The sequence below is a fragment of the Cloeon dipterum genome, chromosome 3 (genome assembly GCF_949628265.1).
Source record: "Cloeon dipterum chromosome 3, ieCloDipt1.1, whole genome shotgun sequence".
Taxonomy (NCBI): domain Eukaryota; kingdom Metazoa; phylum Arthropoda; class Insecta; order Ephemeroptera; family Baetidae; genus Cloeon; species Cloeon dipterum.
The window spans coordinates 34,654,070-34,679,314 of NC_088788.1; the positions used below are offsets into that span (position 1 = coordinate 34,654,070).

General features: G+C 40.2%; 5 protein-coding genes and 1 non-coding gene across 12 annotated transcripts in view; all 6 read right to left on the minus strand.

The window, feature by feature from the left end:
• Window positions 1–248: 248 nt before the first annotated feature.
• LOC135939671 (cuticle protein 7-like) lies at window positions 249–4,787 on the minus strand. Its single transcript, XM_065484169.1, has 4 exons — window positions 4,778–4,787; window positions 1,035–1,071; window positions 886–969; window positions 249–815 (listed from the first exon to the last, which is right to left on the minus strand). Exons 2-4 carry the CDS (start codon window positions 1,044–1,046, stop codon window positions 411–413), a joined length of 501 nt encoding a protein of 166 aa, XP_065340241.1. The 5' UTR covers window positions 1,047–1,071; window positions 4,778–4,787; the 3' UTR covers window positions 249–410.
• Window positions 3,928–7,490, minus strand: LOC135939669 (cuticle protein 7-like). 3 transcript variants are annotated; one of them, XM_065484167.1, is made up of 3 exons: window positions 7,357–7,407; window positions 4,584–4,667; window positions 3,928–4,513 (listed from the first exon to the last, which is right to left on the minus strand). In XM_065484167.1, exons 1-3 carry the CDS (start codon window positions 7,366–7,368, stop codon window positions 4,091–4,093), a joined length of 519 nt encoding a protein of 172 aa, XP_065340239.1. In that variant the 5' UTR covers window positions 7,369–7,407; the 3' UTR covers window positions 3,928–4,090. The 3 variants fall into 3 exon arrangements, with proteins under 3 accessions (XP_065340239.1, XP_065340238.1, XP_065340237.1); XM_065484166.1 differs by lacking the exon at window positions 7,357–7,407 and adding an exon at window positions 4,736–4,786; XM_065484165.1 differs by lacking the exons at window positions 3,928–4,513; window positions 4,584–4,667 and adding exons at window positions 6,557–7,135; window positions 7,206–7,292 and having other exon boundaries at window positions 7,357–7,490.
• A 2,272-nt stretch (window positions 7,491–9,762) lies between these two features.
• On the minus strand, window positions 9,763–10,710 carry LOC135939670 (cuticle protein 7-like). Its single transcript, XM_065484168.1, has 3 exons — window positions 10,557–10,710; window positions 10,399–10,488; window positions 9,763–10,328 (listed from the first exon to the last, which is right to left on the minus strand). Exons 1-3 carry the CDS (start codon window positions 10,566–10,568, stop codon window positions 9,924–9,926), a joined length of 507 nt encoding a protein of 168 aa, XP_065340240.1. The 5' UTR covers window positions 10,569–10,710; the 3' UTR covers window positions 9,763–9,923.
• A 1,954-nt stretch (window positions 10,711–12,664) lies between these two features.
• LOC135939668 (cuticle protein 8-like) lies at window positions 12,665–13,648 on the minus strand. Its single transcript, XM_065484164.1, has 2 exons — window positions 13,463–13,648; window positions 12,665–13,364 (listed from the first exon to the last, which is right to left on the minus strand). The coding sequence occupies exons 1-2, from the start codon at window positions 13,631–13,633 to the stop codon at window positions 12,819–12,821; spliced, it is 717 nt and encodes a 238-aa protein (XP_065340236.1). The 5' UTR covers window positions 13,634–13,648; the 3' UTR covers window positions 12,665–12,818.
• A 4,555-nt stretch (window positions 13,649–18,203) lies between these two features.
• Window positions 18,204–18,275, minus strand: TRNAE-CUC (transfer RNA glutamic acid (anticodon CUC)). Its single transcript has one exon. It is a non-coding gene; the product is annotated as a tRNA-Glu (tRNA).
• Window positions 18,276–22,121: 3,846 nt separating this feature from the next.
• Window positions 22,122–25,245, minus strand: part of LOC135940366 (signal-induced proliferation-associated 1-like protein 1) — a 34,371-nt gene continuing 31,247 nt past the window's right edge. For 3 of the 5 annotated variants that reach the window (XM_065485215.1, XM_065485213.1, XM_065485214.1), the window contains 3 exons: window positions 24,437–25,001; window positions 23,714–23,971; window positions 22,122–22,813 (listed from right to left, as the gene is read on the minus strand). In XM_065485215.1, the coding sequence (XP_065341287.1) occupies window positions 22,594–22,813; window positions 23,714–23,971; window positions 24,437–25,001 (1,043 nt within the window). In that variant the 3' untranslated portion in view covers window positions 22,122–22,593. Of the gene's footprint in view, window positions 22,814–23,331; window positions 23,502–23,713; window positions 23,972–24,436; window positions 25,002–25,245 lie in introns of all 5 variants that reach the window. The other 2 variants (XR_010574844.1, XR_010574843.1) reach the window with 2 other exon arrangements.

The window sequence follows — 25,245 nt, forward strand, 5'->3', positions numbered from 1 at the left end:
TATTGATCTAAATTGATAAAAAAGATTCTTGAAATAGATTTGTAAAAAGTTTAATTTTGGATCTGATTTTTTCATCTCTTGTAAGAAGCTTTGAGGAAAAAAATTGATGTAGTAATTCCTGCTCGTTAGCTTGAAGTTTTGCACATTTTTACGTGTCATCATAATAAAAGAAGAGAAGTAAAAGAAATATCTTTAAAAAAGTGGAATTTTCACGGAAGGATGTTGTTAACAATCAAAGATAATTGTGATTCTCTTTTACAAACTTTTATTTCACGCAATTTTCAGCATTTTCATATAAAAAGTATTGTGTTGTGATGATGTGAATGGACAACAATGATGAGTGGGGGTGCAATGCTATATCACAATATGGGACTTAGGGGGCTTTGGGCTGCAGCCCTGGACTAAAAAACTTAGTAGTGACGGTTGTACTGGCTGTTGTGTCCGTTCTGCACGTAGCTGGTGGCGGCGGGGGCGGCGTGGTAGGCGGGGGCGGCGTGCTGGTAGACGGGGGCAGCGTGGTAGACAGGGGCAGCGGCCACGATGGGCTTGTAAGCAGCGACGATGGGCTTGTAAGCGACGACGGGCTTGGCGACGACGGCAGGGGCGTGGACGGCGTGTCCGGAGCGGATGACCTCAGCGATGAAGCCGCTCTTTCCGTCGACGTGGTACTTGACGGTGCGGATGGTGCCGTCGGGCTCCACCAGGCTGTACTCTCCCTCGGTCTTGTCACCCTTGCGGGACTCCTTGTGCGAGTGGATGTCCTTGGTGTGCTCGTCTTTCACGGCGTACTCGTAAGCGTAGTGCGGCTCGCTCACCTGTAAATTATAAAGAAATTTCGTGCGTTAAAATTACCGGTCGGAAAAAGGAAGGAAACGCGGGACTCACGTATTGCTCGACCTGCTGTCCGTGTCCTTGTCCGTACTGGGCCAAGACCATGGGGCAGGCGGCGAGGGCGAGGAGGGCGAGAACCTGCGGAAATTTGATTGAATAATTTAGTCAAAGAGCAAATTTTTAATTTTGAGTAAAAGCAGTACCTTGAAGGCCATTGTGGTAGTGGTTTGGTTGGTTGGGTTGGCTTGGGTGGTTGAGTGAGTTGTGATGCTGGGTGGACACCAAGTGGCCCTTATATTGATCGGAAACAGCGCGTGGTGGGGCTCTGCTCGCGCGCGCTATCCAATCTATTGGCCTGTATTGTATAGGAACTTGCGCTGTTTATTTCCTCTATTGGCACAGCCCTTTTGAAGCGATATCAGCGTCAGTACATATTGTGTATTGAATATGTGCACCGTCTACCGCTTACCAGTCATTTTCCCCCTTGTCCCATACAAGTCGAGGAAAACTTAATAGGATCTCAGAATAAACCTGCTCTCATTAATTAAAAAAAATAACCCAATTCAATTTGTAGCGATCATATTTAACTAAATCATTGATATCTAATTAAATATCAATGGAATTGTTTGAACATGTGACAAAAAAATGGGCAGTTCGAAATTTGCCGCAAAACTTGTGTGAATTCGTTTGAGACTATTTGAGATTTTAATTAACTCTAAATTTCCAAAATGTTTCAACACCACCTTCTATATTTATGCTTTGCTAAAACATAAATTAACTAATAATTTTGTAAACGCAATATGCGTGCAACACTTAAATCTAGAATTTTTTTCTCCATATAATTCAATTTTCTTGCTGCACAATTTTAAATATATTTTTTACAGGTCTCACCACAGAAATTACATCTAAAATCATTATTGGGTTCATAACGAAATGTTGTATTACTACAGAAAATGTGTAGTGATAGCCATGACAAGCAAATCTTATAAAAATATGTCTATCAGGAAAATCAGGGCCACGCCAGTTCTCATTAATCATAGTTTCCGTCTCGAAGAATTTAGCACAAATTAAAAGTCGATTTATTTTTCTTTGATTCATAAAACACATCAGTCTCTGGTATGTTAATTTATTTTTTAAGTCTGTTTCATACAAATTGGAGTTTCTCGCAATCATTTCATACATGACGTATCTTTTACTTAGAAATTCCAAGCACTTTTTCTCAAAACAGCGAGTCTCTTTCTGGGGTTTCTATTCAGAATTATTTAGATGTGGTCAGATAATTTCAACTCCATACTAGGTCGTTGGTGAGATTTTTAGGTCAAAGAGTTTAACCGCAGTGTCAATAGAAAGCCTATTCAAATTTTTAGTAAAGTAAGTAGCCAGTAAAGCTGCTCGCACTTTTTTCTATAAATGTTTTGCAAACGACGTACCCGAGGTTACGTACTCACCGAACGTGTTCAAAAGGTGCGTTTTGTTGGTTAATGTAAAGTGGTAAACTACATTTTTAGACGGTTTTAATCAATCAGTCATCACAGTATATTAAAATTGCATTTTTCGTGCTCGTTTCGTGACTGGAACGCTCGTTAAAATGTTTATCAAGATTATTTGTGAGCTAAATTACTTAAATTTTAGGTCTCAGCCGAGTAATTTTAGGCGGTGGCTGAACAAGCTGCAGCCGAATTTTCGTCCAGCTGCGGCTGACAAATTTTTTAATTAGAAGTTTGATTATTATGTAGAGGAAAATTTGTTATCTCTTATAGATTTGTTTGTTCTCCAATGAGATAAACATTATGCATTTCTTGATAGTTGCGAATGAAGGCAGAAAGTACGCAAGGTGGTAATAATTTTCAGAAGAATTAAATGCAGCTTCCTTGGTGCAAGCTGTTTATTTTCTAAATTTTTACAGAGAGGACCTCTGCTCTATACTTATTTCGGTTACTGGTTGCAGCCCTCATTCTTGAGCTTCCTGTCCCGCATTTTCTTTTTTTTTTTGGGGGGGGGAGGGAGGGGGACTGAAGATATCCTCATTTATTTAATGCACTTAATTTTAGTAGATATATTAACCCTATATCATTAGTTTAGTCAAGTTTAATTTATTAGTGTTCACACAACGGTACAGAAAGTGAAGCTACTCCATTCCTATCCGCATATTTACAAATTAATCACAAAAACAAAATGCAAATCAACAGTAAAACAGAAGTAGAGTATTTATACATTTAAAAATGTTGAACCGTTTAAGGCAAATTAAGAAGAAAGTGTTCCTTGACAACACCTATAATAATGCCAAGACTGTGGAACCAGTTTCCCCGCGAATAAAAATATGTCAATGACAAAAAAGCACTGTAAAATTTTTAAAGTTTACAATATCAAATAAATATGTCATGAAATAAATAATAACAAAGATAACAAATGAACTGTTAAGTTCAAAATAGTTGAAAATTTGTTATCTGTTAGAAAATAAATCACTCAAATTAGTCTCTATCATTAAAAATCTTTTGTAACCGAAGAGTTGCCCTTGAGTGGGCTGGGTCCCTGTGCGGCCTGGTGCGCCCATGTTATCCGTTCGCGGTGTTATTGGGACCCGGGTTTCAGCATTCGTGCTAGTGCAGTGCGCGCCCTTCCCGGTCCTCCGGTCCTCGGACAGGGATAAAAAGAGCAAAAAAAAGATTCATTTCTATCCTCGTCTGTACCATCCCTTTAAGTTTTAATCAGATTTGATGTATCCTCAAAATTTTATCTTCTATATAAGTTAAATAGAAAAAAAGGAACAGTCGATAATCCTCTCCTGAATTGGATGTTTTCACGCAAAGATAAGCATGCATTCTATTGTTCATCTAATTGATCAAATAGCTTCTTTAAATCAATTTCAAAAAATTAATACCGTTTATATTTTTGCAGATCTAATTTTTTAACTTCTTGTAAGAAGCCTTTAGAAAAAAAATTGGTGTATAGCGATTCCTGCTCGTTAGATTGAAATTTTGCACTACTTGGTATCTGCCATCTTAAAGGGAGAGAAGATAAAATAAATGATATAAAACTTATAGGATATGTGGAATTTTCACAGAAGGATGTTGAAAAAAAGCAAAGATGTTGTAATTCTTTTTTACAAAGTTTTATTTCACGCAATTTTCAGCATTTTCATATAAAAAGTATTGTGTTGTGATGATGTGAATGGACAACAATGATGAGTGGGGGTGAAATGCTATATCACAATGGGACTTAGGGGCTTTGGGCAGCGGCCCTGCTGGACTAAAAAAACTTAGTAGTGACGGTTGTACTGGCTGTTGTGTCCGTTCTGCACGTAGCTGGTGGCGGCGGGGGCGGCGTGGTAGGCGGGGGCGGCGTGGTAGGCGGGGGCGGCGTGCTGGTAGACGGGGGCAGCGTGGTAGACGGGGGCAGCGGCCACGATGGGCTTGTAAGCGGCGACGACGGGCTTGTAGGCAACGACGGGCTTGGCGACGACGGCAGGGGCGTGGACGGCGTGTCCGGAACGGATGACCTCAGCGATGAAGCCGCTCTTTCCGTCGACGTGGTACTTGACGGTGCGGATGGTGCCGTCGGGCTCCACCAGGCTGTACTCTCCCTCGGTCTTGTCACCCTTGCGGGACTCCTTGTGCGAGTGGATGTCCTTGGTGTGCTCGTCTTTCACGGCGTACTCGTAAGCGTAGTGCGGCTCGCTCACCTGTAAATTATATAGAAATTTCGTGCGTTAAAATTACCGGTCGGAAAAAGGAAGGAAACGCGGTACTCACGTATTGCTCGACCTGCTGTCCGTGTCCTTGTCCGTACTGGGCCAAGACCATGGGGCTGGCGGCGAGGGCGAGGAGGGCGAGAACCTGCGGAAATTTGATTGAATAATTTAGCTAAAGAGCAAATTTTAAATTTTGAGGAAAGACCGCAGTACCTTGAAGGCCATTGTGGTAGTGGGTTTGTTGGTTGGCTTGGCTTGGGTGGTTGAGTGAGTTGTGATGCTGGGTGGACACCAAGTGGCCCTTATATTGATCGGAAACAGCGCGTGGTGGGGCTGTGCTCGCGCGCGTTATCCAATCTATTGGCCTGTATTGTATAGGAACTTGCGCTGTTTATTTCCTCGATTGGCACAGCCCTTTTGAAGTGTTTTTAGCGTCGTTATAATATTGGATTTAAATATATATATGCACCGCCTCTGCGAGTCATTTTCTCCCCTTGTCCCAAATAAGTCGAGAACGACTGAATAGATCAGAAAACTTGCTTTAAATGTTGTTTCATTAATTCAAGATATGACCCAATTTAATTTGTAGCGATCATACTTAGCTAAATATTAAATATTGATGGAGTTGTTTAAAGATTCGATAAAAAAACGGGCTGTTTGAAATGTTCCGCAAAACTTGAGTGAATTTATTGAAACTATTTTTTAACTTTAAACTCTAAATTTCCAAAAGGTTTCTAGGGTATCTTCTAGTGTCTATTGCCTTCTTCATGTCTATGCCATGCGAAATCGCAAAATACTGCAAAATGTCATTCCTTTTTCAGCTGAAAGTACTAGTTTATTCACTGTTATTATGTACAAAATTTAATACATCACACCGTGTTCAAAAGGCGCGTTTTGTTGGTTAATGTAAGGTAAATTATTATTTTTAGACGGTTTTGAAGGATCTGCGTGCTTCTTCCCCCAGTCCCATCCTTACCGCCATGGTATAATCGTTCTGGACTCATTATCAGTCGAGTCAACGCCGCGCGTGCCTGATCGTTGTGCGGGAACAACTACAGTTTCAAAGCTTTCGCATTATTCGTGCTCGTTTGATGCCTGGATCGCACGTAAAAAAGTTTATCGGAATTATTTGTAAGCTAAAAGTTACTTAAAATGTTAGGTCTTAAGCCGCGTAATTTACGACGGTCGCTGGCTGCTGACAATGATTTAATGTGAAGTTTGGTATTAGTTTAATTTACTACATTGAGAGAAAAATTGGGTTTCTTGTATAGGTTTGTATGTTCTCCATTAAGTTAGCATTACCTTTCTTGATTGTTGCGAATGAAAGGCAGAAGCACGCAAGGTATGGTCTTAATTATCAGAATAATTAAATGCAGCTTTCTCGGTGCGTATAGCGAGCTGTTTATTTTCCATACTTCTACAGAAAGGATCTGCTTTATGTACTCGTTTCGGTTACTGCTGGATGCAGCCCTAATTCTTGAGCTTCCTGTCCCGTCTGGGGGGCTAACGATATCCTCATTTATGTAATGCCTTCGAATTTAGTAGAATTATTATTACCCTTTCATTGAACCGTTTAACTAAAATAAGAACAAAGTATTCCGCCTTGATAACCCCTGTAGTAGTGTCAAGACTGTGAAACCAGTTTCCTCGCAAACTGAAAAATGTCAATGACAAAATAGAAGTGAAAAATTTCTTAAGTTTACAATAGTTAAAAAAATACCGTAGCTTAATTGTCATAAATATGACATAATTACAAAGATAACGCCAACAGAGCATGCAATTCGATTATTGATTTAAATTGATAAAAAAGATTCTTGAAATAGATTTGTAAAAAGTTTAATTTTGGATCTGATTTTTTCATCTCTTGTAAGAAGCTTTGAGGAAAAAAATTGATGTAGTAATTCCTGCTCGTTAGCTTGAAGTTTTGCACATTTTTACCTGTCATCATAATAAAAGAAGAGAAGTAAAAGAAATATCTTTAAAAAAGTGGAATTTTCACGGAAGGATGTTGTTAACAATCAAAGATAATTGTGATTCTCTTTTACAAACTTTTATTTCACGCAATTTTCAGCATTTTCATATAAAATTATTGTGTTGTGATGATGTGAATGGACAACAATGATGAGTGGGGGTGCAATGCTATATCACAATGGGACTTAGGGGGCTTTGGGCTGCAGCCCTGGACTAAAAAACTTAGTAGTGACGGTTGTACTGGCTGTTGTGTCCGTTCTGCACGTAGCTGGTGGCGGCGGGGGCGGCGTGGTAAACGGGGGCGGCGTGCTGGTAGAGGGGGGCAGCGTGGTAGACGGGGGCAGCGGCCACGATGGGCTTGTAAGCGGCGACGACGGGCTTGTAGGCGACGACGGGCTTGGCGACGACGGGCTTGGCGACGACGGCAGGGGCGTGGACGGCGTGTCCGGAGCGGATGACCTCAGCGATGAAGCCGCTCTTTCCGTCGACGTGGTACTTGACGGTGCGGATGGTGCCGTCGGGCTCCACCAGGCTGTACTCTCCCTCGGTCTTGTCACCCTTGCGGGACTCCTTGTGCGAGTGGATGTCCTTGGTGTGCTCGTCTTTCACGGCGTACTCGTAAGCGTAGTGCGGCTCGCTCACCTGTAAATTATAAAGAAATTTCGAGCGTTAAAATTACCGGTCGGAAAAAGGAAGGAAACGCGGGACTCACGTATTGTTCGACCTGCTGTCCGTGTCCGTACTGTCCGTACTGGGCCAAGACCATGGGGCTGGCGGCGAGGGCGAGGAGGGCGAGAACCTGCGGAAATTTGAATAATTTAGTAAAACAGACAATATTGAATTCCGAAGAAAGACCGCAGTACCTTGAAGGCCATTGTGGTAGTGGTTTGGTTGGTTGGGTTGGCTTGGGTGGTTGAGTGAGTTGTGATGCTGGGTGGACACCAAGTGGCCCTTATATTGATCGGAACAAGCGCGTGGTGGGGCTGTGCTCGCGCGCGTTATCCAATCTATTGGCCTGTATTGTATAGGAACTTGCGCTGTTTATTTCCTCGATTGGCACAGCCCTTTTGAAGTGATTTTAGCGTCAGTACATATTGGATTTAAATATATGCACCGCCTACTAGTAATTTCCCCTTGCTCCATATTAGTCGAGTCTAACTTAATAGGATCCAAAAACCTGCTTTAAATGTTGTTTCTCTTGTTCAATTTAATTTGTTGCGATCATTATTGACTAAATAATTGATGTCTAATTAAATATCGTAGGAATTGTTAAAAGATGTGCGATAAAAAACGGGAAGTTTGAAATTTGCCGCATAATTAGTATGAATTCGTTTGAGACTTTTTGAGGTTTAAATTTTCTACATTGGAAAATTGTTTCAAGATCATCATCTATACAATATATGTTATACTAAATCGTAAATGAATTAATAATCTATTAAACGAAATATGCTTGCAACACTTAAATCTTTTCTTTATTTTACATATTTTTGCTGCTTCTTTCAAAGTCTATTTTCTTGCTGCACAGTTTTGAATATATTTTTCACGAGTCTCGCCACAGAAATTACATCTACAATCGTTATTGGGTTCATAATGAAACGTTGTACAGAAAATAAATTGATAGCCATGACAAGCAAATCTTGTAAAAATATGTCTATCAGGAAAATCTGGGCCACGCCAGTTCTCAATTCGGTACAAATTAATAACAGTCTATTTTATATCTTTGATTCATAAAACTTTTTATGCACATCAGTCTCTGGTTTAAGGCAAATTTATTTTTTAAGTCAGTTACATACAAATTGGAGTCTTTCGCAATCATTTCATTCATGACGTATCGAGATCTATTACTTTGTTAGAAATTCCTGAAATTTCAAGCACTTTCTTAAAAAAGCGAGTCTCTTTCTAGGTTTTCTAAGTTGAATTAGTTAGAAGTGGCCATGCGATTCAACTACATGCGTAGCCGTTGGCGAGATTTTTAGGTCAAAGAGTTTAACCGCAGTGTCAATAGAAAGCCTATTCAAATTTTTAATGCTGTAAGTAGCAATTAAAGCTGCTCGCACCTTTTTCTATACATCATGTCTTGCAAAGGACGTACCTAAGGTTTGGGACACAGCACCCAAAATCGTATATGATTGCAAAATTTAATTTCATATTCAGCTGAACGTATTAGTTTACTCGCTGATATTATGTAGAACATTTTTATGCGTATTCGCCGTGTTTAAAAGGCGTGTTTTGTTGGTTAATGTAAGGTGGGTTTTTTCAGTTTTAGACGGTTTCGATCGATCAGTCTCAGTCTATTAAATTTGCATTATTCGTGCTCGTTTCGTGACTGGAACGCAAGACAAGTAATATTTATCATCAGAATTATTTGTGAGCTAAAAATTACTTAAAATTTTAGGTCTCATGCATCCGAGTAATTTTAAGGCGGCGGCTGGCTGACCAAGCTGTAGCAAAATTTTCACCCAGCTGCGGCTAACAAATTTTTTAATTATAAATTTGATAGGATGGCATACTATTGAGAGGACGATTTGTTTTCTCTTATAGATTTTTAAGTTCTCCATTGAGATAAACACTTCTTGATGGTTGCGAATGAAGGCAGAAAACACTCAAGGTGGTAATAATTTTCAGAAGAATTAAATGCAAGGTGTTTATTTTCCATATTTTTACAGAAAGGACCTGCTCTACTTATTTCGGTTACTGGTTGCAGCCCTAATTCTTTTAGCTTCCTGTCTCGACTGGAGGGCTGACGATATCCTCATTTAATTCATGCACTCGATTTTAGTAGATTTATTTACCCTATCATTAGTTTAGTGTAATTTATTTGTGTTCATACAACGGTACAGAAAGGGAAAGTTTCTCCATTCCTATCCTCGCCTGCTCCATCTCTTTAAAATTTTATCGGATTTGATATATCCTTAAAATTTGATCTTCTATATGTTAAACAAAAAAAAAAAAAGAAGCGGCAGATAATCTTCTCCTGAACTGCAAAGATCTCTCAGCACGTTTTTATAATATGCATTTTCTATAGTTGATCTAATCGATCAAACTGCTTCTTGAAATCAATTTCTAAAATCGATTGCCGTTTAAATTTTTCCAGATCTCAATTTTCAACCTCTTGTAGGAAACCTTGAGAAAAAAAGGATTAAGTAATTCCTAAAGTTTTGCACTTTTTTATCTGTCATATCTTAAACAGACTAAAGAAAAAAAAATTTAACTCGTAAGAAATGTGGATTTTTCACGGAAGGTTTTGTTAAAAAGCAAAGATGTTGTGATTTTCTTTTACAAGTTTTATTTCACGCAATTTTCAGCATTTTCATATAAAATTATTGTGTTGTGATGATGTGAATGGACAACAATGATGAGTGGGGGTGAAATGCTATATCACAAAGGGACTTAGGGGCTTTGGGCAGCGGCCCTGCTGGACTAAAAAAACTTAGTAGTGACGGTTGTACTGGCTGTTGTGTCCGTTCTGCACGTAGCTGGTGGCGGCGGGGGCGGCGTGGTAGGCGGGGGCGGCGTGCTGATAGACGGGGGCAGCGTGGTAGACGGGGGCAGCGGCCACGATGGGTTTGTAAGCAGCGACGACGGGCTTGTAGGCGACGACGGGCTTGGCGACGACGGCAGGGGCGTGGACGGCGTGTCCGGAGCGGATGACCTCAGCGATGAAGCCGCTCTTTCCGTCGACGTGGTACTTGACGGTGCGGATGGTGCCGTCGGGCTCCACCAGGCTGTACTCTCCCTCGGTGCGGTCACCCTTGCGGGACTCCTTGTGCGAGTGGATGTCCTTGGTGTGCTCGTCGTGCACTGCGTACTCGTAAGCGTAGTGCGGCTCGCTCACCTGTAAATTATATAGAAATTTCGAGTGTTAAAATTACCGGTCGGAAAAAGGAAGGAAACGCGGGACTCACGTATTGCTCGACCTGCTGTCCGTGTCCGTACTGTCCGTACTGCTGGGCCAAGACCATGGGGCAGGCGGCGAGGGCGAGGAGGGCGAGAACCTGCGGAAATTTGATTGAATAATTTTGTCAAAGAGCAAATTTTAAATTTTGAGGAAAGACCGCAGTACCTTGAAGGCCATTGTAGTAGTGGTTTGGTTGGTTGGGTTGGCTTGGGTGGTTGAGTGAGTTGTGATGCTGGGTGGACACCAAGTGGCCCTTATATTGATCGGAACAAGCGCGTGGTGGGGCTGTGCTGGCGCGCGATCCAATCTAATTCGCCTCTCGGAACTGCCGCTCGGGCGACTATTTTATCCACCTGTTTATTTCCTCGATTGGCGCTGCCCTTTTTAAGTGATTTCAGCGTTGGCATTATAGTAAAACACACACATACTTGCCAGTCATCTTTCTCCATGACCTATGTGAGTCGATTGGATCGTAAAAACCTGTTTCAAATATAATGTCTCTTTAATGCAATCGAATGTCGATTTTATTGACTCAATTAAAATCCATCCTATATTTCTGATTACAAATAAAAGGCTACCAAAATACTGGGAGATCTTAATTCAAAATTTATGTGAACTATGATCATTAAAAAATATTGATTTAAACTTAATGTTTAATTAATTGTTTCCATTTGCCAATGCTTTTCAAATCACGTAGAACAAAAATTATGTCTGATAGAGAAAGAAAATTCTGGTGGGAAAATTTTCAATGCACCTGAAATACGTAGATCAGTTTTATCGTCATACGTAAAGAGTGTTTTTTATTATTGTTAATGAAATAGAATATTTACTCTGCCCCTTTCCGATCCACAATCAAATCGTTGTTCAATTCAGAATTTTTAGAACATCAGATCTAAGATTTTCCTTTTAAATGTAATTAAATTATTATCACTGTTCATACTACATAAGTTCAGCGACAGATTTATTCACAGCTGGTAGTGAGACACTTTTCAAACGGCGCCAGAAGTCGGAACTGGTCCTTGCCTTAAAAAATTGACATCATATATGCATGGTTGAGGCAAATAATTGGGGCAATTACTGTATAAAAAAATCTTACGGGTGTTAGAGTTAATTCAGGTAATTTTCTTCTGTCGGCAATATTTAAAAAATGGCACTTCTTGCTCAACATAATGCCAGTTTTCACCTCTGTGTTTGACGTCATGTATTATCTCATGAAAACTTTCTGTTAATTCAGCTGTAATTAAAATTAGATGATTAACTTTATTTTTACATTTTTAAAATTTTCAAAATTCACGACACTTTTTGGAGGAACTTTGGCAATTCCATTTCTGATATTTATCTTTTTACCAGCTCTTTGTCCTACTCTCTACCGCGTCGCACGTCTGTCAAAAAGGGTCGCTCACCCTCACTTCGGTCTGAATTTCTCCAAAAAATATAAAACGAGCGTTTCCGGGTGAAATCACTAAAGTATTGGGCGTACAAAATAAATATTCCTTAAGGGATGCAAACTTTGAAATCGTTATTAAGCGACATTTGCTAACGGTCTTTTCAGCAAATTATCAAGAGCAAAATTATTTTCTTTTAGCTGTCAAAACTGTGTTTTTCTTATTCCTAGATGCAAATGATGCTTATATCTATGATTGTACATAACATTCCACTATTTATTTAATTTCAATAATTTTACTAAACAAAAATACGTGTACAAATAACGTTATTTGTCCTTTAATAAATCACTTAATTAAATGAAAAAAAATTGCTTGTCACTACTCAGGTTGTGCCTCTCTAACAATAAGTACATGAAATCTAGATTGACTTACACAAACTGGCCGACATCTTTGTCAAGGATCTAATGTCTAGATTTTAGCTGCCTGAAGACTCCAATTTATAGTAAATTCATTTGATATCAATTTTCAATTTCTCCCAGTTAGAGCCGGAATTTTACGACAGCGCTCGCTATGGCCAACCAGAGCTGGAAGGCAGCTTGTTGCGCGAACAGAAAATTCTTGCGCATAATAGCTCAACGCGAATTTTCTCAATCAATCGAACAATTAAAAATTGCGTGTTTATTGAGCAATGCGCAATTTTTTTACGCTAACTGGTATAATATATTACGCGTTTAATTTATTAATGAGAGGTTGTAGAGATGTTTGAGTTGTAAATTTACATTCTCTATGGTGAATCCTGTGCAGACAGTATACCCATTTGTATTGGTAGAATTCACATCTTGTGGACATTTTCTCGAAAGGATGGGAGTTAAAGCAAAGAGGTTGCAGTTCTTTTTTATAAAGTTTTATTCACGTGGTTTTCAGCGTTTTCATATAAAAAAGTATTGAGTTGTGATGATGTGAAATGGACAACAATGATGAGTGGGGGTGCGATGCTATATCACATAGGGACTGGGGGAATTAGGGCTGCTACTAAAAAAACTTAGTAGTGACGGTTGTACTGGCTGTTGTATCCGTTCTGGACGTAGCTGGTGGCGGCGGGGGCGGCGTGCTGGTAGGCGGGGGCGGCTTGGTAGACGGGGGCAGCAGCCACGATGGGCTTGTAGGTGGCAACAACGGGCTTGTAAGCAGCAACAACGGGCTTGTAGGCGGCGACGACGGGCTTGTAGGCAACGACGGGCTTGGCGATGACGGCGGGGGCGTGGACGGCGTGTCCGGAGCGGATGACCTCAGCGACGAAGCCGCTCTTGCCGTCGACGTAGTACTTGACGGTGCGGATGGTGCCGTCGGGCTCGACCAGGCTGTATTCTCCGTCGGTGCGGTCACCCTTGCGGGACTCCTTGTGCGAGTGGATGTCCTTGGTGTGGTCATCGTGCACGGCGTACTCGAAAGCGTACTCGGCAGGTCCCCAGTGGGCGTCGTCGTTGTAGCCGGCGACGGCCAGGGCGGGCGCGGCGGCCACGGCGCGGTAGCCTCCGTACTGGGCCATGCTCAGGGGAGCGGCGACCAGCAGAAGGGCGGAAACGAGCTGCGGAGACGAATAATAAATTTTAATTAATTACAATGAAATGCGAAAAACGAAGAATTATTATATATATATTTTTTTAATTTTGTCGCGAAACTCACCTTGAAGGCCATGGTGGTTGTGTTTGCTTGGAAGGCTGGGTTGGTTGTGATGCCAGTTGGGAGGCTCGGCACCCTTTTATAGGCGTGCAGATAGTGGGGCGTCCGGGCGGGCGGGAAGGTGTGTGTAAGTCGAGCAGGCCGGTGTCGGTCGGAAGGCAAGGCAAAGATCATTCGGTGTTTTATTTCCTAACCCACCGCGGCTTCTTAATAATGGGCTGCAGGCCTACATTCGCTGGCTGTGAGTGCGGCGTCATGTCAACCTGAGCCGGCAAGCAAAGGTGAAAGTTACGTAAGAGCCGGAAGGGTCAGTTTCGTTCAGGAGCGTAAGACGAGTTTATTAGGTCAGCCCGCCAATTCGGGTTTATTGCATGCATGGGAGCAATGCGCGCCGCGTCAATTATTTTTCGTGCTTTATTGCGGAGGAACCAAGACCGATCGCTTATTTTTTGCCTGAAACGAGCCCGGCCTGCGTTGCGAGTTGCGACAACTAACCGCACCATTTGCATTTCACGCGAGCCTCATTTACTCAACATCTGTTTGACCATCGTCAAGGATAATTGAGGCTCTTTTGATTTTTGCAAAACCGTCAATTAGCAATGATTTAATGACGACAAATTGTGGTTAACTAGGCTAAATGATGACATCTCTTTCGGTGCTACAGATGGTTTTTCTCGGTAGGAACAAACAATTTGATAAATAACAAGCTGGTTGAGTAATCTGAATGATTGATGAAAATTTATTGTTTTGCGGTTGATGCAAATGAAAGCAGAGAGAATATAGGTCATGATTTGTATAAAATGGATTGGTGCAGGGTGATAATTTAAAATTGTTGGACGCAATAAGCAGTTGATCGAAATACAATCTATTATTCTAATTCAAAAAGGACCTTGATACAGTAAATATTCAATTTTCTCCCAAATTTATAGCGCTTGACCACATTTTCATGGCAAATTTCGATTCCTCTCGTCGAGATCTGTCCAACAGCGTATGAAACCTGTTAGGGAAACACTTTGTTGCGAAATAAAATAGGATTTCAAGTATTAAGGAGACAGTCCTCACCATTATTTGAAAAGCATGTTAGACACTTTTCTAAAAAAATTACACTGCTACTTAGGTCAATTTTGGCTTCAACTGAATCCTAAGGGATGAGTTCCTGCATTGGCTACAAGGATTTTCCAGGATTTTGCAGGATCAATCCTCTTTAAATTAATTCACGTCTGCTGGAAAGGTGCAAAGCAGCAAGTAGCCAGTCGGAAAGATTTCGCAACCCTTCTAAATCCGAAAGGACTCGTCATTGCAATGCGAGAGAATCAAATTTAGACGATAATCAACCTGCACTCAACCACAAACATTGATCAGATGCATGCGAGTCAACACGACTTGATTTTTAATGAACGTTTTGATTTTTGTTTTTGGGATGTGAGGTAGCATAATATATAATTATAGTTTTCTTCCTTCAACAGAATTTTTAGCATCCAATAAATAATAACTCCTTCAAAACCTCCATTTCGGCTTACGTCGTGCTCACATGCAATTTGTACAACTAGTCCAACGCTCTGATTTATGATCTCTGATGTGAGACTTTGCGGCGAGTAAAAAATTGAAAAGGAAATGCCAGCATGGCGGCGGCACTCTATTCACTGCCGCACACATTTCGCAAGGCGGCTTAATTGCAATTAATTTCGGCTCATTTCGCACTTGATCTGCGCCCTGACGACCAACATTGTTCACCGCAAAACCAAGATTAATAGATTGGAGGTGCAATTTTCTTGCGTGGGTTCATTTTGAGGAAAGAATGGCGCGCAATTACCGGGCGGACGCTCGGAATGTCGGAATCCCGCTGCGCTTTGCGAACAAAATTGATCCTAAACAATCGCGCGGTCCAGCACCTCTCGCCGCGCTAAATGAGTCTCTATATAAATATCATGAATAAATTATTGACAAATAACTTTTCCCGCCTGTAAGAGAGGAAGAAAGGCCTGGTTTGTTTGTTTTCACCAGACGGCGGCGCTCGGTGTGTGTATAATTACTCCCTTTACTAAGAATCTGCGCCTAATTTCGCTCGCCTGGTGTTAGTAATTATAGGGCTTGTCGAATCTCGTTTTAATAGATTCTCCTCTAGCTGGCGACAAATTTAAGGCGGAGCTTATATGGTTAACGAAACAGATTATTATTAGATTCATTATGTCTCGCGTGACAATTTTCGAGCTTCGTAAAATGATTATGTTCCATTTTAGCAAAGGAATCTATTTCTAAGCTTTATTGAAAACTTGTGAATAATCCTTTTTGCGTTTAATTGAAAAAGTTGAAAATTTCCCAGGTTGCATTTTAAATTTTTGAGAATATCGGCTCAAAAGTTAGCATTGTCTCCCTATTGTAAAGGGAATTTTCCTCTAAATTAGCATACCTTTGGATGGATTGCGACGAGATGGATCAAAATCAAGCCAAAAAAAACCATTAAATTTTACGATAAATTAGCCAAAAGATGAAATTTAACAACGGTTCCTCGATCCTGATTTCATTATTGCACATTGAAGAGATAAAATCTTGCTAAATAACTCGAAAAACATGGATTTTCCAGGTTTTCCAGATTTTTTCACCGCAAAAACTTGGGTTCTAGCCATCAGAATTGCGAAAACTTCACACCTTTAGACTTGTCTCGACCTCTCCTAAGGAAAAGAATGGTTTGGGGAGTATTGCTATATTCAACTATGCTTATTAACTAAAAAAAACTTTAACCCTCGCTGTAAAAAAAAAATGAATAATGGAAGTGTGAAGATATAGGTTATTCGGCTATCAATAATTTGATTTACGTAACATTTCTCCATATAGAAAAAAAGGAAAAGGGGGTAGTTTTTGGGGCGTTTTTTAGCTTGCAAGTGCCAGAATAAAAAAGAAAATATCTCTGATTTAGTATCATGAATTAAACGCTATTCTGTTAAAATTACACTTGGCCTTTTTTATATGCTACTTGCATCACTATCAAATAAATTTTTACCATAATTTAGTTTTTTCAACGAATGAAATAAACAACAAACACTTCCTTTCGTGGCAATTTACCCACGTCGAAATTAAATTGTTCAACCAAAGCAATTAAATTTCTATTTTTTTTTTCAAAAGGTCTAAAGAGTTGTATGTATGAAATAAAAAACGTATTATTTAACCCCAAAAAATCCGAAAGTCCCAATAAACTGAAGCTGTGAGAAATATTTCCTAGCAGAAAGCAAAAAGAAGTACTTTTCCGATTCAAACGAATTCAAATTGCATGATTCTCGTGTTCAGTTGATGGTTTCGCAACTTCCACTTAGAAAAAATTCAACCGTCTAAATTTCACTGCCCTCTCTGCCCTAGTTACAATTATAAAAATCAATCAATCTGTACCAAGAAGAAATAAACATGGAGATAAAAAAATTAAAATGGCAAACTTCCTCTTCCTGGTGTAACATTTTATTCAAAATAATAGTGACACCGAAAATTAAGATAGGCGAGAAGTTGAAGCGCAATAACAAATCGTGCCAGATGTTTGGTGCGGATAATAATAATTTGGACCGTGGGTGTGTCATCTACGTTCACTCTCGTTCCCTCTGCCAATGGCTGGCGAAAATCCAGTCGGTAAATTTGTCCTTAAGAGTCATCTGTGTGTCAGATCTCGGTTACATCGCAAGTGCGGTTTGATAAGCATTGAACTAAAAAGAAAAAAATACGACGCACGCAGCGGAGAGAAAGGTCTCGCGCCGACAGTGTGTTTTATATAATACAAGATTGGAGGTCAGCTGGAAGAAAGTCACAGGAAACAACTTCTGGTCATTTTTTGTCGGCTGCCACGCCAGGTATTATTCAATAGGCGTGCGTATCCGTCGCTGCGCTGCACCAGCATCCGAAATCTCTCATTCTGGGTCACTGTCTACGTCTACACGCCAATCAATCTACGCGCTTGCTGCTTATGCTTGCACAAGAAATTGCTCGACTTTTCCACATACTACAAACCAATGTCAATCGTTTGCGTGCCGCCAGAAAAGTGAAATTATAATAAGAAGCTGAATGCAGAGATGAATTAATTCCCTGGCGCCGGGTCAAGGAAGAAATATGGTCTAAAATTTTTATTTTTTAGTCGCTGGGAACATTGGCTGCCAACTCTTTTTCTCGATGAGATAAATCGATTTGTGCGTCATTTATTACTTTCTGAAAACCACCTAATTTTATTCTAATTTCATAAAAGTCCACGTGTCTGATGGAAAAAACTTTTAATTTGGTTCGATACGTTTTTCTTGTATATTGTCACACAAACGAATGACTACATAAGTGGTCCCTTTTTGCACTTCATCGTTCATTTTTTTAAATAATATTTATTTGGAAATTACATTACAAGTCCAGCCCGGTTGGTGCCCGCTCAGCTACTGCGTCGTAGCAGCTATTTTTTAACAAACAAACATGCATAGTCATTTTTGTCTTTACAAAAATACAGTGTGCGAAAAGAATTACAAATAATTAGTCACACGATAACAGCCAATTCTTCACTTTTTCTTCACTTCGTTTTCATCTCTCAGGTCTTTCAATTTGCGCGGCTGTAGGTTCCACAGTCTCGATAACAGTTCGAGCAGAAATATTTACCAAAAATAATTGGTTCAATAAATAAATCTCCACATGCAATATCTAATTTGTTCTTAAACCAGACAAAAGAGTTTATTATTTATTTGTTTAATTATTTACAAGAAATTTCAAATGGAAAAAATAAAAAAGATTCCGGTACCGGGAATCGAACCCGAGCCTCCTGGGTGAGAGCCAGGTATCCTAGCCACTAGACCATACCGGATCATGTAAGAAGGGTGGAAAAATTTGCTTGATGTACCTACACAAACTTAAGGGGTGAATAGGAACCAGAAGGATCTCGTTAACCCAATATTTTCCCTAATTAATTATTATTTAAAAGTAAAATCTTATTATGAAAAATTAATCATGTTCGTTTCAATTTTTTAAGTCAGTCTGATTCAAATAAATTTGTATATTTTGTTAATGCGCGCTCTTTTGCAGCGCAGAATGTAGAATTTTGTAATTTTAAAAAGATTATTATTAAGCTTAACAGGCCAACAATTGATAACATTTTACATTGTTGACTATAACAAGAAGTTCATTGAGTTGAAGTTTATCTTTAAAATCAGGCCTGAGGAACAGTTAAATTTCAGATTTTGTCAAATGCCTTGCAATGGTGTGCGAATTTTGAGGAAATTGTGAAATAAATCGTGATTTTACAAGGAGACAGTGCAATCTTTGAGCTGATTTTCTCAACGGCAACCTGGAATATAGCTTTTCCCAATTTCCAGATTTGAATGAGGTGAAAAGGAACTAGAATTTTTTGTTCATTAATCTTGGGTGCTATATTTGTCAATTTGGAGGTTCAAGCAACATTCGAATGAATTTAATTATAGCGGGTCACGTGCAGGGCCAACAAGAAATGCCATTCGCCAATCTCTATGGGGGCGCGCCACGTTTATTTTTAGATTTATCTGCTAGAAATCACGTAGGCTGCCCGTATTACCAAAGCGTGGTCCAGTTTCTAGATTAATTGCTGCTGATACTGTCGTTGCCTCGGAACGACATGTTTAACACTGGGAAGGAACGGTTTCCTAAACAGATATAATATAATAATTCGCCGTAAATATCAGGCGCAAGAAATCGGAAGCCGCGAAAACCAATTACCGAAAAAATATCTCTTAATGTTATCAGCAATATTATATTATCAATCAAAAAACGAATCAAATTCAGGAAAACACTCCGGGAATCAATTTTCTTTTACCTTTTGGCTTTTCACTAAATTTCATTTTTCCGAACGTGTAATATTTGATTTTTTAACATTTTTTATGTGCATTATATTGCGTCAAAAATAGTTTATCCCTTCGATGTCTGCCGCTGATTAAAATAATTCGGCTAAATTTTAGTGACTTACGACCTATACCCTTATTGCCAATTTGTTGCGCTTTCAAATGCCGGTGAGTTTGTTTAATCTGGAAGCCGAGATAATCGAATTTGAATCAAGTGTTGGTGCTTTTCAAAACCCGTAAGTTCGGCAATTTTTGTTTGATATTATATTTATTTAAGAAAAACCACAGGTAAATTAATTCATGTAATATATTGAAATTAATTTTATTTTTCTTGATGCCGCCTAAAGGAAATATAAATTACAGGACGGAATTTGTAATAAAAAACGTTGATTGGTTGAGCAAAAAGGTGTGTTGCAAAACATTCCGACGCAGCGCCGGTCTAGCTTTATTTTATTACAAAACTGTGATGAAAACCGAAAAAACAGTCACCAAACGATATCCACTCAATGTGTGTATTTACTTTCAGATTTCAGATAAATTGGTGGCACAACATTTTTTCAAGTTGTGACTGGAGGCATCACAGCGATTGTTGTGACTCTGTCGGTGGCACACATCTCGCGAATGAATTCACCTGCCGTTGTGTTAACAATGGCCCAGAATGGTATTACGTACGTGGCCGCGGCTAATCAAGCCATATTCCTGCATTGTCATTTCCTACACATTGTAAATCTCACACACACACACTCAATAAAAGGCCGCTTTTATCTGCCCGGCGTTCACTCTTACTATCGGAATTCCTCGGGCGAAATTTCAGGCACGCGGCGCAAATTGAAACTTTGTCTTATTGCAAAAGGTGCGTTTTATTTGCATGGAGGAAAGGAGCGAGAGCAAATTCTGCGTGGGCAATCGCTGTGAAATGTGATCGATTCATTAAAAAATTATTATGCGCAGTGCACTTTCAGATCCACGTTTCCTTTTAATGGAGTTGGCAGCCGCTCAATAAAAAATGACATGAATTATCGCGGCCGTCTCGCGCGCGTGAAAAGTTTCCGCGAATAAATGGCCGCGTCACAGCTAATTAATGCCAATAAAACGGACAAAGTTATGTCAACAAGTCGTGTTGTAAAAAATACCTCACATGGGAACCATTCATCAAAAGACGGAAAGATTTAAAAAAAATAGAAATACAAAATTAGAACTTGATTATTTGGAAACTTTTTGAAACCTCATTATCTCATCTGCCCATTGTGCAATTTAAAAAATAAAGTGTGTTTTGGATTCCTCTCGTTCAGCCCGATCGAACCGACACTAATATTGATGTCCTAGGACAAGGGCAAAGGCCACTACTCTTAATTTTTGTTTCTAATTTAAATTTTGGAAATAGGTTCAAGATTTTGGAATTTTGAAAATGTGTCTTTAAGTTTTCCCATGACATTTGTGAACTTTTGTGAAATTCTTAATCTTTATCCTTTTTCTAGAAATTAGTTTCAAAACTCTTAAAAACATGAATTTTTTGACATTTTCGTGATTTTCAAGTATTTTTCAACTCCAAATCTCGGGTATTAACCACCAGAATTGCAAAAACTACCTACCATTAGAATCATCTCAATCTCCCCTGACGAGCTGAAGGGTTTAGGGGTTCTTACCCCCATCTTTTCTACCCCCATGCTTAAATTTCAATAGCAAAAAAATAAGTTTTTACTGCAGAGCTCTAAATTTACAACTTATACGTTTTATTTCAAAATATTTACATTAAAATACAATAAAGGTTTAAATAAAAGTTTCTACTTTTTTAAGCAGAGTTTTAGCAATAATTTAATTTTCCCTTCATTGACCCGTGAAATTACGTCTTTACCATTTAGATCTCATAAAGTCTCCTTATTTAAATATTATGTTACAACAATGAAACTATCAGTGGGAGATCTTATATTCCCATGCCTGTATTAAGAAAGCAATTAAAGTCCAAGAATCCTGAGATAAAAAGTGTTATATCCTTTCAGGACACATGATTTGTTTTTTCATCGGCTGCACGTGTATATTTTCAGCTAAACTAACAATAGTGTAAGCTTACATTGGCAAAAAACAGCCGATATTTCGCCATTAACTGATCTCGTAGTTTGCATGGCAGCACTTATTATACACAAAACTTGTTACCACAGCAGCTGAACACTTTATATCTCGAAAAAATATCTTGATGCAACCTGCTCTCGATGGTCGAGTGCCCGGTGGCGGCGTCTGTTAGTTTATTAGCTGCTCTCACGACGTCAATCATTATTGATTCGCAGAATTCGCTAATTAGCAAAATATGTGTGCTCTTGTTGCCCGTTTCCCTTTTAAACCGGTCTCTTTTGTAACCGGAATATCAGTTCCGATGCTCTTTCTCATCATTGATACGAGGATGTCAAAAACACTAGATAATTTTAAATAATTTGCTGTCCACAAATTAAGGCAGAATATTATTGTGCTTTAAGGGAAAGACGAAAATATCACGCAAAGAGCCTCGCCTAAAATATTCTCTCCCTAAAAAAAGGGAACTCTAAATAGGATTCAACGTTGTGGTTTCCAGCGTGGCCACTGAAATTTCAAACATTTTCCAAGCGATGAATTCTTTAACGCATGTAAATTTTCATTTTTAAAGCCAAAATAGAGCTTTTTAGCATCAACATTACGTTAGTTTTGTATGCATAATCATCTGTCAGCCTTTGAAGTATGAAAAATATCCGCTAAAACAGCTAAATACCAGCTCCTGTTCCTCCCCATCACAATTTCTCTCTGGTGAAATAAATATCAACGAATTCTACAAATGATTTCAAGGCGAGATGTAAATAAAAACGCACACATTGAAACTGATGATTGTCATTTTTTTATTCAATAGTTATCATGTCGCGAAAGTCCACGATAAAACGGCTTGGTCTGAACAAATACTCATAGTCAAATATAATGCAAGCAAATTGCACTTAACCGATAATTTTATATACATTTAAATATTTCGCTTACGCTACGGACTGATTAAATATGTTACAATAGATTGGTTTGTTTAAAAAATAAATACACACGTGTTTGTATACAAAGAAATATATAGATTTAACAGTTTAAAGCAGCATATTTGGTCCACTAGCTTTTCTTTTTCATTCTTGTGCTTGTACGAATGCGAAACGTTGACGGATTTCGGATTGAAGGTCGCCAATCACACTAAAGAGCGAGGAGCAAGGGAGAGAGTCACAGGAGGGGGGGGGGGGGGGGTAAGGCGTTTCGACCACTTTGCTCGTCTCGAAAGGCACAATTGTAATAATTGTCACGGGTGGGTCGTGGTCAGTGCTTGTCGAGCGTCTTGAAAAACCACTCGGTGAAGCGTCGCAGCTGCTGGGCGGCCGCCTGCGACTCCTCGTGCAGCCGCCGGTTTTCGTCGCGCAGCCGCCGCACTTCGTCCTCCAGGGTGAGTCGGCGGTGCGTTTCCAAAACCACTCGGTTCTCCAGGGTGTTCAGCCCGGTGGATGAAGAATTCTGCTGCTGCTGCTGTCTTCGCTGACCACTGAAATTACAATCACAATTCACACATTAAAAACTGAACTCAGTAACCAAAATATGTATTCGTATAATCAAGAGTGCTAAAAGTAAAAATTATCTCGAAATTCACACCATTGATTAGATTTAACTCAAAGAGCGACCAATTTTCCCGTTTTTGCGGGTTTAATGGGCCGTTTTTTGGGAATACAAAAACTCATTTTGAAAGTTATTGTAAGCTATGACCTCCTCTCATCAAGCCCGATTAAATGAAAACAAAATTTGAAGTCATCGGTCAAGGTCAAAGGTAACCAAGGGTCATGTACGAAGATTTTTAGGGATTTTGAAAATTTTAAATATACAACACGCCTTGCAAAAGTGGGTTCAGGATACGTGAGAACTAGTGTAAAAATTTCAAGGCGGTGTTCGGCTTCGTTTTAAAGGAATTAAATTTGAATTTCAAAACACAAATTTTTCAATTTACATATTAATGATGTGAGCGCTAAATCTCGGGTTTAAAGGGTCAGAAATGCAAAAACAGCACACCGTTAGACTTGGCTTGACTTCCCCTGGTGAGCTGGATAGTTTTGGGTTGCTCACCCTTCATCCCTCAACCCCTATAGGCATCTAATTCATCCCCCGAGTTGAAAAGTGAATATTTAAAATCGTCGCGATTTTTTGGTCTGTAATACCTGGAATTTGAAAATATACTTCTCCTGTTTTGCAGTTTTTGCACACAGGATGATTTTAAATTTTTTTGTTGAATGCATTATTATTTATATTAAAAAAATAATCGGTAGAACAGGAGTTTGTTATTGGTAAAGTTAATTCAAAAGATTAAATTTAAGAAAATTAATGGAAATATCTCAGCAATATCATCAGATCTCGCAGAATTTTTTAAAGTAAAATTTAGGACTAAGCAATTTACCTGTTTGGAGATGTGTCTAAGCCGAGTCTCTCCGCAACGTCATTGACCCAGTGTCCGAGCCGTTCGCCATTTCTTGCAGCTTCAGGAATCGAGTCAGCGACTGCCTCTCCGTCGGGGCCGGGCTCGTCGGGCAGAAGGTTAGCGTCCTCGGCTTGCATGGCCCTGGCCGCAGTGTCAACCAGGCTGTGCCAGTTCATTTCTCGCGCGTCAGGAAGGGGCAACTTTGGTGGAGTCAGTTTCGCCACTCTGGGAGATAACCTGCAACAGTGAATGAAATTCATCAATGAAATGAATGACCACGCAAACAGTTTCCGGTTTAAAAAAATCAGCAAAGTTGCGAATTTTGACGCAAACCACGAGCAATCGACGCGTTTTGTGGTGGAGTAGCGTATTTTCCAGTTGGAAGCCAAACTCGGACCTTAGGTGAATTAAATAAAAACTTTAAAATTGCGCAGATTTTAGGGCGTTGGCGCGCCCATAGCAAAATTAAAATTTATTTTTCGATATTTTCTCTTTGCAAAGGCAAATGTTGTATAAATTAATATTTCGCTGCTCGTTGGATCATCGACCACAACCCCTCATCAGACAGGTGTTTGATTGGAATCTTACGTGGGATACCCAAAGAACCTTTTTCAGGGTGCCCCAACTTGAGATCCGCTCTGAAGCTGGTTTATAATGTTTTTTTAAATTTAAAAACAAAGGGGAAAACAAATTGCCACTGACCGCTCCTCTTTGGTGAGTTTCTGCTCACTGGGGGAGGGACTGGAGGCGGTGGAGGTGTTCGAGATGACAGTGGCGGGCCGGGCGGTGGTGAAAATAACCTCGCTGGGCTGGGCCGCCTTGTCCGCGGGGCCGACAGGCTGCTCGGGCTGCGCCAGCATGGACAGCGGCGTGCCCATGACCAGGTTCTCCCTGGAGCGCGAGCGGCTGACGTTCCTGCTCGGCTCGGCGGGCATTAGCTTGCCGCTGCTGCCGCCGGGCAGCTTGGCCTCGTCCTTGCTGGGCTTCTCGTCGATGGTGTAGTCAGGGTTGATCAGCCGCATCAGGTCCTCCTGCAGAGAGCTCGTGTTCAGGCTGGCGCTGTTGCGGTTCGAGCCGCTGCGTCCGGCCGCGTTGACCCTCAGCCGCGGCTCTCCGTTGTCGCTGCGGCCCCCAGGGGTCGTCGAGCCCACCGTCCGGGGACTCTGGTTCCTCGACGAGCCGCTCGAAGCCGTCAGGGGCGCCTCGCCGCGCTTGCCACGCCGCAGCCGGGGTGACATGTTGCTCACACTGCCTGCAGAGAGTTCGTCTGCAAAATTTAATTCAAAGTTTAAATCGAGATGTACGACTTACTTGCAATTTTGTTTCTTATAACAAGCAGCTTGGGAACAGACGCGGAAATGATAGCCATGAAAGGAATATCTTGTTGACATAGCCCTATCTTTACAGTTTGTATCAGACCAATCCAATTTAGACATATAACAGATAGCAGGGGTTCATAAATTTTGTATCAATGGATTGTCGTTTATAAGTCATATTTCATATTTTTTTTT